This window comes from Peromyscus eremicus, chromosome 4 (genome assembly GCF_949786415.1).
Source record: "Peromyscus eremicus chromosome 4, PerEre_H2_v1, whole genome shotgun sequence".
In the NCBI taxonomy this organism is placed as follows: domain Eukaryota; kingdom Metazoa; phylum Chordata; class Mammalia; order Rodentia; family Cricetidae; genus Peromyscus; species Peromyscus eremicus.
The window spans coordinates 65,916,481-65,929,146 of record NC_081419.1 but is presented as its reverse complement, the minus strand read 5'-3'; the positions used below and the strand labels follow the sequence as shown (position 1 = coordinate 65,929,146).

General features: G+C 35.4%; 1 protein-coding gene across 1 annotated transcript; it reads right to left on the bottom strand.

Annotated features, from left to right (window-relative positions):
- Positions 1 to 9,089: 9,089 nt before the first annotated feature.
- LOC131908360 (olfactory receptor 4C46-like) lies at positions 9,090 to 9,995 on the bottom strand. Its single transcript, XM_059259415.1, has one exon. The coding sequence runs from the start codon at positions 9,993 to 9,995 to the stop codon at positions 9,090 to 9,092; it is 906 nt and encodes a 301-aa protein (XP_059115398.1).
- Between the last annotated feature and the right edge of the window lie 2,671 nt (positions 9,996 to 12,666).

Here is a 12,666-nt window from a genome sequence, read left to right as displayed (position 1 = left end):
ACGTCATTGAACTTTACATATAGAGATAATACATGAACTCTTGGCCACCATTTTCTTTTTGCTCTAGAGATGAGAATGTCAACTATAATGTAGAATTGGATATTATTTGGATATAACTATTTCAGTAAAAATTTAAACTTGGGCTATCATCCATTTTTATGTTCTTCTGTCTCATATGTCTGTCATCACAACTAACTGCTTCTGAATTGACAAATATCTGTAAAGTGACTGAAAATCTGAAACATCTCTAGATTCTAAAAAGTTTGAACCTAGAGTGTTAGTTTGATAGTAATAACTATGTAATATTGACATTGCTGATCATTAATGATAATGAAACTAACATATTTAATGTTTGACTTTAGATTCTGAGGTCTACATTAATTCTTTATTTTGCAAATTTTGTTGTCTATTAAATATTGGTCATGTAGCAAACTGTTCATTTTATACCTATAAGCCTTCCATTCTGTTATATTTTATCAGTTGAAATCCAATTAGGAGACAGACCACAAAGCATCCTTGACTTGAATAGATAAAATTTTCTTATAATGAATAATTTTATTAGGATGTTTGTGATAGAGGAATAACGACACCCTGACAAATTTCTAAGAAAGGTATATTTTTTTTTAGATGAGGCTCCTCCATGAACACTAGGATTCCAATAACTGAGAAAGGCATGGTTGTTGTCTGTTGAATAATGAAGTTCATTGTGTTTTCTAAGGCCTGGATAGAACCTACTACAAAATAAACTCCTTTGAGAAGTTAACAAGCTTCAAACCTTCCACTGGGATGATGATGGTGGTGATGGATGATGATGATGATGTCTGTGTTTTCACACATGCACTGAAACTACTGAACAAGGAGGTTTTTCTTGCATTGACAGTCTAAGCTGTAGAGGACTAATACTAGCTGAATATACTCATCACAGAGCAGACCAGCAGACTTGGGAAATTAAAGGGTCCTAGGGTAATTACTGAAATCTGCCTACAAAGGTAACAAATGAACTCAGTCAGAACCTACCCATAAAGATATCAATGTAATTCAATGAAATTAGTTCCAGTAGATATTTCCTCTGTTGCACAAACACACACATTGTTAGAAACTACAGCCAAAATTAAATGCAAGCAGAACCACATTTAGATCTGGAAGAGATATGTCATAAGTTTTTGATTAGGCATATCCTGGCATTTTATTATCCTTCACAGAAAATGCACAGTCAGATGATGAACCATTATTTAGAGGTAGTTTGTAGAAGAGATGCAAATGTTATGCTGCACACTCAAGGGTGAAGGCTTAGTCTCCATTCCTTCATAAAAAATGTTGATGAATAAGCAGGAATTAGATTCTGGAACCAGAAGGTAGGACACCACTTCTAAGAAGGCAAGAGTACAGACAAATAAAATATAGATAGCAGACAGGGATGGTTAAAACCAGAATTAATCATCAAAGGTTGTTGTGGGATAATTTTTTGTGCACTGTGTGAAGATGTGTCACTGGTTTATTGATTGGTTTAATAAACAGCTGAATGGCTAATAGTTATACAGGAGAGAATAGAGAACTTCTGGAGGGAGATAGGAACTCTCAGAGGATCCAAGAAGCAGGGAATTTTCATTTGTCAGCAAGACATGGGGAAGTTGGCTATACAGCATGGAGGAGAGATAATGAGCCATGTAGCAAAATGTAGATTAATATAAATGGGTTAATTTAAGTTTTAAGAGCTAGTTGTGAACAAGCCTAAGGTAAGGCCAAACATTTATGATTAATAAAGAGTCTCCATGTCGTTATTGGGGAGTTGGCAGTCCAATAGAAAGTCTGACTACAAAAGGTGAATGAAAATCAATCTGGCAGAAGTACAAAATGTATATGTAAATCAATAAGACACCAAGGTACCTAAGACACTTGAGAATGATGGGAGAAATGCAGCCTGGGGATGCTGGGAACAACTCTATAGTGCTCTCAGCTTATCTTCAAGTTGTTTGGATACAAAAGAGGTCAGTTTTTAAATTTTAACCTGCTCCTTTGGTTCTTTTTTTTTTCTCATTTTTTTTCATACAGTATATTTTGATTATATTCTTTCCCTTCCCCAATTCCTTCCAGAATCTTTCCATCTCCCTACCCACCCAATTACATGTTCTTTTCTCTCTTTCTCTCTCTTGTAAAAAATCCAAAATAAAAACCAAAAATCAAAACAAACAAACAAATAAAAAAAATAAGACAAACTAAACCAAACCAAAAAGCATAGAAAGCATACAAAACCAAACAAAATAAAATATGGAGTGTGTTTTGTGTTGACCAGCTACTGCTGGGCATGGGGCCTACCCTGGAGCGTGTTTGATATATCCAGGGACACTTTATTGAAGGAAACTGATTCTTCCTTTCCCAGCAGGTGTCAATTGCAAATAACTTCTTGATTGGAAGTAGGAATTTGTGTCCACCTCCTCTTCTCAATGCTGCAATATTCTTCTGGTTTGGTCCTGTGCCGTCTTATTGCTTCCTCTTACGGTTCTTCACTGACATGTCTGGATGGGCCATCAGGAGACAATAATGAGATCCATGTACTCCGCACTTCCTCGTGTGTGTCAGTTTGCCTTCTATCCCCCAGGGATTCTAGTCTCTTGTATTTCAGGATAACTACTTTAATTTCCATGAGACATTACAAGCTGCAGCTTAGGAATAGTTCACTACCTCTTTCTTCTTTCATTTTTTTTTTAATTTTTATTGTGCAGTACAATTCAGTTCTACATATCAGCCACAGATTCCCTTGTTCTCCCCCCTCCGGCCCCCTTCACCTTCCCCCCAGCCCACCCCCCATTCCCACCTCCTCCAGGGCAAAGCCTCCCCCGTGGACTAAGATCAACCTGGTAGACTCATTCCAGGCAGGTCAAGTCCCCTCCTCCCAGGCCGAGCCAAGTGACCCTGCATAGGCCCCAGGTTTCAAACAGCCAACTCATGCAATGAGCACAGGACCTGGTCCCACTGCCTGTATGCCTCCTAAACAGACCAAGCCAATCAACTGTCTCACTCATTCAGAGGGCCTGATCCAGTTGGTGACCCCTCAGCCGTTGGTTCATAGTTCATGTGTTTCCATAAAGATACCCCCACAACAGACTGCTGGCAATGGTCGAGAGACAGCCTGAACTGACCTACTCTGGTGATGGGATGGCCAAACACCCTAATTGTCGTGCTAGAAACCCCATCCAACTACTGAGGGATCTGGATGCAGAGATCAATGGCTAGGCCCTGGGTGGAGCTCTGGGAGTCCAATTAGCGAGAATGAGGAGGGTTTATATGAGTGAGAATTATTAAGACCAAGGTTGGATAAAGCACAGGGACAAATAGCCAAATGAATGGAAACTCTTCTTTCATTTCTTGTTTCTTTCTTCCTTCCTTCCTTCCTTTTCCCCTTTTTCCGTCTCTTCCTCCCTCCATCTCCCCCCCCCCTCTCTCTCCTTCTTTCTTTCTCAGGATGAAGAGTTTATTGCAGCTCACAATTTTTTAAATTTTTCTTTAATTAATTAATTATTTCCCAGCCTGATCACATTTTCTCCTCCCTCCCTCTTTTCTAATCTTTCCCCTCTTTCCTCCCATCTATTTCTCTTCAGAAAAAGGTAGGCCTCCTATGTATACTAGCCAGCCATGACATATCAAGTTGTAGTAAGACTAGGCACCTCCTCTCCTCTTAAGGCTGGACAAGGCAACCTAGTAGGAGGAATGGATGCCAAAAGCAGGTAACAGAGTCAGAGACTGCCCCTGCCACCACTGTTAGGAGCCCCAACAAGACCAAGCTCTACAACTGTAGCATATGTGCAGAGGGCCTAAATCAGTCCCATGTAAGTTCTCTGGTTGGTGGTTCAGTCTCTGTGAGCCCATATGAGCCACAGTTAGTTGATTCTGTGGGTTTTCTTGTAGTGTTTTTGGTCCTTCTGGCTCTCATAATCCTTCTTCCCTCTTTTCCACAGGATTATCAGAGGTCTGCATAATATATTCAGCTGTGGCTCTTTGCATCTGTTTCCATCAGTCGTTTGGTAAAGTCTCTCTGTGATGACAATTGGGATAGGAAATGATCTATGAGTATAGTAGAATTGTAGAATATAATTAGGAATCATTTCATTGACTGCTGTTTTTTTTTTTTTTTGGCAGCCATGTTTGGTTCTATCCCAGATCGCTGGGATGTCTAGCCTCTGTAGCCTCTGGGTCCTGGCTCTCCAGGCCTGGTATGGGTCTCAAGCTGGACCAGTCTTTGGTTGGCCACTCTTATAATTTCTGTATCACCTTTATGCCAGCATATCTTGTAGGCAGGGCAAATTGTAGGTCAAAGGTTATATGGCTGGGTTGGTACCCCAATCCTCCACTGGAAGTCTTGCCTGCTTATGGGAGATGGCAGATTCAGGCTCCATATCTCTCATTGCTAGGATTCTTAGCTAGGGGTCACCATCATAGATTCCTGGGATTTTCCTTGCATTAGGTTTCTAGCTCATCCCTTAGATTCTTGATTCCAATTGTCTTCCCCAGTACTCTGTCACCCATCCTTCCCCCATTATCCCTCCTGTTACCATGCCCACCCTAATCCAGACTCCTCCCCCTGTCCACTTGTGATGTCTCTTCTATTTCCTCTTTACAATGAGATTCATGTGTCTCCCCACCCCCTTGAGCTTTCCATGTTACTTAGCTTCTTTGTAGCATGGTTTTCTTTTACTTTACAGCTAATATCCATTTTTTTTTGTAAGCCCATGTCGAGACTTTTTAACCCTCTGTGCTTCCATTGCCTGATCATCTAGCATGTTTTTTGTACTTTGATTTCATGCTAATCATTGTGATGAGCTGTCAGAGATAAACCAAACTATTCTCAATTCGTATTTTAATGAACAATTGGATTTGTGAAGACAATAATCATACCTACTGATATTTAAAAACTAAAAACCTAAATATGTGTTATAAAATGTTATGTGAAATATTATTGGGCTATCATTGTCAAGTAAAACTATATTTCATGTGTGTGTGTGTGTGTGTGTGTGTGTGTGTGTGTGTGTGTGTGTATAAATTTTGGAATGATTACCACAATCAAGATAATTAATAAATCAATCACCTCCTACATTATGTTTTTGCTCTGGTAAGATTTAAGATCTGTTCTCTGAGTAAATTTCAAACATGACATATTATTATTAGCTATGTGCCCCATATTGTATATTGGATATCCAGAACATACTATTCTTGTTTAATTGAAACTTGGTATTAATCTTTTGATCAAATATCCCTGTTATTCCTATACTTCAAGCCCTGACAACTACCATTCTGCCTTCATGAGTGAAATTTTTAGCTTCTAAAATAAGTGAGATCACACAGTATTCATCTGAAAGAGCTTGGTTTAACATAATGTCCTCTAGGTTTGTCTATGTCATTGAAAATGATAGTTTCCTTTACCTTTTAAGGTTGAACAGTATTTCATTATATGCATGCAAAGACACACTGTTCCACAGTATTTATTCATTCATTTTGAATACTTAGGTTGATCACTATCTTGACTATTATGAATAATGATGTAATAGAAATGAGGCAATAAATATTGTTTTAAGACAATGTTTTTATGTACATCTGGACATGTAACCTGACACTCTTTTCTTTTTTCTTTTTTTCTTTTTTTTTTTTTTGGTTTTTCGAGACAGGGTTTCTCTGTGTAGCTTTGCCTCTTTCCTGGGACTCACTTGGTAGTCCAGGCTGGCCTCGAACTCACAGAGATCCACCTGGCTCTGCCTCCCAAGTGCTGGGATTAAAGGTGTGTGCCACCACCGCCCGGCTGTAACCTGACACTCTTGGTCATTTTATTTTTAACTTTGTGAGAAATTTCCTCACTGTTTTCTACTAATTTCTGGTTCCATAAAATTTTATAAAGTTCTTTTACTACCATATCCTTACAAATATGTACTATCTTCTGTCTTTTTGATGATAGCTGTCTAACAGGTGTGAGATGATAGCCCACTGTGGTTATGTTTTCCCATAACTACATATTATGACCCATGTTATGAAGGGTCATAACTATTCTCCCAACACACACAAATCTGTTGGTCATTTTGAAATACATAAATACAAGTCCTTTTCCCATTTTAAAATATTGGTTTGTCTGAATGTTTCATATATAATAGATATTGGTCTCTTGTCATATGTATTGTTTGCAACTATTTTTCCCATTATGCACATTGCCTTTTTCACTCTGTTAACTTTTTCCTTTTTTGTACAAGAGAGGTTTTTTGTTGTTAGTTTAATGACATTGGTGATCAGTGTCACCAAGATGTTGCTCAATGTAGGCCTAAAGCTTAAAGACCCTGTATTTAAGTCTTCTTTTTGTTTACATTTTGAGTTTCTTTTTGTTCACGGTAGAAAACAAAGTGTTCAGTTTCATTCTTCTTCATGTGGATATTCACTATCCCCACCATTTATTATATCTTGTGTTCTTAACACCTTTGTAAAAGATCAATAAACTATACACTTGACTTTATCTTTGGAATTTCATTTTCATCCACTTTATGTCTTTACATACATTTAAATGCTATTAACATGTCATTTTGATTACATAGCTTTGTAAGATATGCTGAAATTCAGGAGTGTGGTGCCTCTAGACATTATTTTTGCTTAAGATTGCTTTGACTATCTGTGAGCTTTTATAATTCCATGAATATTTTAGGATGTTTTCTTTTTATATGAAAATGATATTGGCATTTTAATAGTAATTGTGTTAAATCTCTAAATTACTTTGTAAAATGTGGATATTTTTGTTATATTAATTCTTCTACTATATGAACATACAAAATCATTGCATTTGTGTATGATATCATCTTTGAAACCCAACAATGCTTTACAATTCTCAGTATACACATATTCCTAGCTTTTATCTTTCCAATTAAATGTACTCCTAAACATTTAATTTCCTATGCTATTATAAATAGAATTTAAATTTTCATTTTTGAAATATCTATTTTTTAGCAGAAATTTTTGATCTAATGATTTTGTAACCTGAAACCACATTAAATTTATTTGTTGTAAGTTTTTTGTTGTTTTTTTGTTTTTTTTTTTGTGTGGCATCATTAGGGTTTTCAATTTGCAAGATCATCAGCAAACAGGCAACTTGATTTTTTTTCTAATTTAGGTGACTTTTATTTCTTATTTTGCCTGATTCCTTTCATTATGATGTTGAACAGAAGTGGGGAAAGTGAGCATCCTGATTTTGCTCCTAACTTTACAGGAAAAACAACATTTATTGTTGAATATGATATTAACTTTTGATTGTCGTACATAGCCTCTGTGGTCTAATCCCTGTATAGCTTAATTTTTTCCAGGATACTTTAGAAGAAGATAGAAATCAAGATCCAGGAAGCTCAATGGACACTTAACAGAATGATTCCAAACAACATATACCAACACATACTATAGTCAAGCGGTCAAAAGCTGAATTAAAAAAAAAATATTGAATGTGTCTGAAGAAAAGCAACTTGCTACATACAAGGAACTCATCATTAGGTGACTAGTGGGGTTGAAACATGCACTTTGCAAATGTCTCTGTGCCTGATACAGTCCTTAAGCTCCAAAACTTTGTTGATAAATGAATGAGGGACAAAGAGGATAAAGAGTTTTTTATTCTGATATGGTTTTGAATATAGGTTAAGCCACATATTTTTTATAGTTTTTCATAATAAGATTTGCCAAAAATCAGAATGATTAACAGAAAATTATAACCAAATATCTCAGAATCACAGGATAATGATATTTTGCTGAGGACAAAGAAAATTTCAAGGCAAATAATTTTCTCATATGCTGAGAAGCTATTTTAATTTCATTTTTAGTTTTCAATCTAGCCAAATTGTTGTTTCTCTAAGTAACTAACTAGAATTATTCCAATGTTTTTAATATTAAAAAGGTAAGGAAAAGCAGGGTGGTGGTGGCATGTCTTTAATCCCAGTACTTGGGAGGCAGAGCCAGGCGGATTTCTGTGAGTTCAAGGCCAGCCTGGGCTACAGAGTGATTTCCAGGAAAGGCGCAAAGATACACAGAGAACCCTGGCTTGAAAAACCAAAAAAAAAAAAAAAAAAAAAAAAAGTAAGAAAAAATTCCCTAGCTTACATTATTTTGTCTCTAAATGTTGTAAAATTTGTCTTCTCTAATATTTCCATTCAATTATTCCCTATTTATTATGCATTAGACATTGTACTATTTTGTAGAAGTTGTATTTGCAAGCACTTTATAGAACATAATTGTATAACCGATATATAGAAATTTCTGCTAGATATATAGTATTCTTTTCTCGTGGAGCCACAGTCTTTTTGGATGGAGTATCAGTGTAATGTAGGTGACAGGAATAATAAAAAATATTTCTGAAGTTTCCAAGGAATTTTAAAAAGACAATGCTGGTAAATTTCATATTTAATTATTAAATATTAGCCCATTGGTGTTATATCCCTGTACTAGTTAGATATTGCAAAGGTCAGGGAGATTAACAGCCATCTATTATTATTTATAAAAAAGTAGAGACAGTAATGAAAAATTATCGGGTCTGTAATATATAGATATTAATATATATCATCTTAGTCTCTTACTACAAAATGGTAAGTAGTATATTTCTCTGACCTGCTTATCATTATTCTGTGATGGAGTATCATCACAATTAAGAGTATGGCCTGGAAAAAATCAGTCATACTTTGTTTAATGGGTCATCAATATATATTTTTATACCTTCTTTCTGTCTTGCCCCTCACCTGCAAAATGGAGACAGCACAAAATGTTATAGAGATTATTCTTCAATATTACTACATTTTGTTATTCTTTGTATAAAGAAAATCCTATCAACACATATTGACTGAAGCTTGTGAAACTGATTTCTAATCTGAGAGAATTTGGTACAAGTCCTGGGTTAAATTTTTGCACATTTTTTAGACTCAATTTTAACCCCAAGGCAGAATACATGAATTATAATATATTTTTTATTTTATCCATAAACATTTTTTGTTGATTTCAAATACAATGTCATTCTGATGATTCTCTTTTTGATACTTGCCTCAAATGCTGAACTTCAGAAATATTGACTTGTTGATGAAAACAGCTTTTCATCTACACAATTTCTTAATGGCATCTTTCATCTGAGCGTTTCTCAAGGTATAGATTAAAGGGTTTAACAAGGGAGTTATCATGGTATAGAACACAGCAACTGCTTTATCAATAGATAAAGTGGCTGAAGGTCTCATGTACACAAAAATGCAGGGCACAAAAAACAAGACAACTACTGTTATGTGGGAGACACAGGTTGAGAGGGCTTTGCGCCTCCCCTCTGCACTGTGGTTTCTTAGTGAACGTAGGATGACCACATAGGAGATCAATAGAAGGAGGAAGTTTAACAGACAAATGAAACCACTATTGGCAGCAACAAAGAGCCCCAGGATGTGGGTATCAGTGCAGGCCAGATTGAGCAAAGGGTTTAGATCACACATAAAGTGATCTATGACATTAGGGCCACAGAATGGCAATCCAAAGATGAACAAGATCTGTATGGTTGCATGAAGAAAACCTCCCACCCATACCACTCCTACCAGCAGGCCACATACCCTTCTGCTCATGATGGTTGTGTAGTGTAAGGGCTTGCAGATGGCCACATAGCGGTCATAGGCCATCACAGTAAGCAGGATGCCCTCAGCACCTCCGAAGAAATGTTCTCCAAAGACCTGAGTCATGCATCCATTGAATAGAATGGTCTTCTTTTCATGCAGTGAGTCTATTATCAATTTAGGAGTATTGACAGAAGAATAACAGGCATCAATGAAAGAGAGATAAGCTAAGAAAAAGTACATAGGTGATCCCAGTGATAGACTGGCAGTGATAGTGACCACAATGAGCACATTGCCTACCATGGAGATGATGTAGATGATAACAAATACAGCAAACACAATTTTCTCCATGCTCGGGTTTCTGGTGAGTCCCAGGAGAACAAACTCTGTCACGTTGTTCCTAACTTCCATGTAGTTTGTGTGTTATTCAGTTACAATATCTGAAAAAATATTGTATACTTGGTCATGAAAACAAGTAACAAATGCTTCAATTGTACTGAGGTATGAGATTTTTTTTTAAAGAAAATTTTTCTTGAGAGGGAAGTAAATGTTCTGAAATCTTGAAGATTACTTGAATTGTCTTCTGTACCTTCTGTCAGTGCAAAAAGTCATTTGTGCACACTTCCTTATTTAGGATGGCTAAGAGTGTAGTTTGAAATAGTTGACTGGGTACACAGAATCAGTTAAAATTGCAATGGGAGACCTAAGAGGAGTATAAGGTCCACAAAGGAAAAGCTATGGAATTTGTTCTCTATATTTTTTTAAAATAATATTTTATTAGTTCTTTAAGAAATTTTTACAGTGTATTTGTATCATATTCACCCCTGCAAACTCTTTCTAGATCCCCTCTTCTTTCCACACCTAACTTTGTCTCCTTTAAAAACACCTTTCACTACTCTTTATTCTAGAAAAGGAAAACAGGATCAGATTATTGAGAGAAGGAACAGGTTGATGAAGATGCAAATGGGAGTGTTGGGATAGTCTTCTTTCTCTTGGATGAAGTGATGTGGAACTCAGTGGGGAGGGTATTTAAAACACTTGATGTAAGGATAAGCAGGCATTGGTGGTGAGAATGTGAAACAGTTCATAATATTTATTGTCTAAATCCTGTTAACCTAATAATTGTTAAATTATATACCTTTCAGGGAATAATTTCTCTGAGCAAGGCACTGTAGTAAAGGTTTTGCACTTATGGCTTCATTCATCAATGTAACAATCCATATGGTTGATTGTATTTCATCTGGTTTGCAGATGATGCAATGATTTCAGAGACTAATTACAGCACCAACACAATATCAGTCATTATCTATGAATTTTAGAAATGAAAAACTATGATAACAACAGTGATCTTAATTCAATCTTTTTGAATAGTGGTATTTTAAACACTTTACAAACATTCACTATTGAAATCAAATAGATACTAATATAATTTTTATATTTAATTTTACATATTAGGTAATAAATACATAAAGCAACTAAGTATCGGGTCTGAAAGCAAGCAACTAACAAAAGTCATAGCCCAGTTAGGTCAGATTATACTTGTTAATAATTTTTTTCCTCTAAATTCTAAACTTAGGTTCTATATCATTATAATAAACAAATAATCCTGAGCAAATAATTTCCTTTTTATATAGCCAGAATACCTGTAGTCATTTACTACTCTATATAGGACATAGGTTCATGGAGAAATTTTATTACCATGCATGTGCACACACATGAATGCTAATAATGACATCTTTGAATTCCCGAACATTTGGAAAATGTGGGCTCTTTTATATTGGTCTCTCTGAAACCCTAATTTTTCCCTCCTCAAAATCCATTCCACAACTGTTGTCTTCTGATTCTTTGGTAAAATGTTTAATATTTTTTTTGCACAGTACTCAAGTATACTGGATTTAGAATTGTAAGTGTATTTGCTACAGTCTTGATTTTTCCTAAGAACTATTTTGTAGTATCTTTCATCCTGCTTTTTACAAAGTAAAAATAACAGCACGACCTTAAAAATTGTTAGAGGAATTAATAGGATACATATGAGAATACATGCCACAATGCTATTGACACATATGGAATTTTTGTTTATTTTTATGAGTAGCTCATTCCTAAAATATGAAGCATCAGCAATAGGAGCTAAAGAGTTAACCTTGTAATAGATTCAGGAAGAATTATCTCCATAGTTACTTTCACAGAAGGCACAGAAACTCATCTGCAGCAGCCGATCCCAGGAAGGGTTGTCTGTGTTTGTTCCTAAACCTTGGTTATTCACTATATTTAATATTCACATTTATAACTTTTGTGTGTAAGAAGTATATTTAAATGTTTTCTTACTTCCCGTGATTAGTCTTGATGAATAGGGAAGTATTTCATGGCAAAAACATGCCAGGAAGCTGCATCCACAAATTACTTAATCTTGCTAAATCTCAAATTTTTATCTGTTAAACTAGGTTAATAATATTTATCAACCATCTTTTAAAGAACTGGATGAAAATGGAAGGTTCTATTACTATATTTAAAGTGTTGAAACATGATGTTTAGTGTATGAAAAGTAGAAAGGTTTAATAAGATCAACACAATTGGAACACTTACCTTAGTCATTTTAGTAGTTGGAGGGTGATCTTCTATTTAGGGACCTTGGGAACAAATACCATCTGAAATCAAACTCCTTTTGGAATTTGTAAGTTTCATTGTTAGAGATGTGACATAGTTGAGAAAGAATCTATTCAGAAAATTCAATATTAAATAAATATTAAATAAATAAATAAAACCTATTTCTTTATATAGCAGAAATGTCAGTGATTCTAGAGTCAATGATAGCAGGTAACAGAGACACTATTTCACAGTTCACTCACTGCCTGTGCAGGCTAGACTACATTCTAGCAAAAGTCAGAAAGTCCCTTTTTTAAAATTTATTTTATTTTCACTGAAAATATAACTACATCATTTCCCTCCCTTCCCTCCCTCTAATCCACCAATAATAGCCTGCCCCTTATTCTCTCTCAAATTCATGGCCTCTTTTATTGCTTTTACATATGTGAATAAATATACAAATAAAACATAAAAAATAGTTATTAAGAAATTATATACA

What these genes read in the sequence shown, in the direction of transcription:
- LOC131908360 (XM_059259415.1), bottom strand. Translation starts at nt 9,995, where the DNA reads ATGGAAGTTAGGAACAACGTGACAGAGTTTGTTCTCCTGGGACTCACC.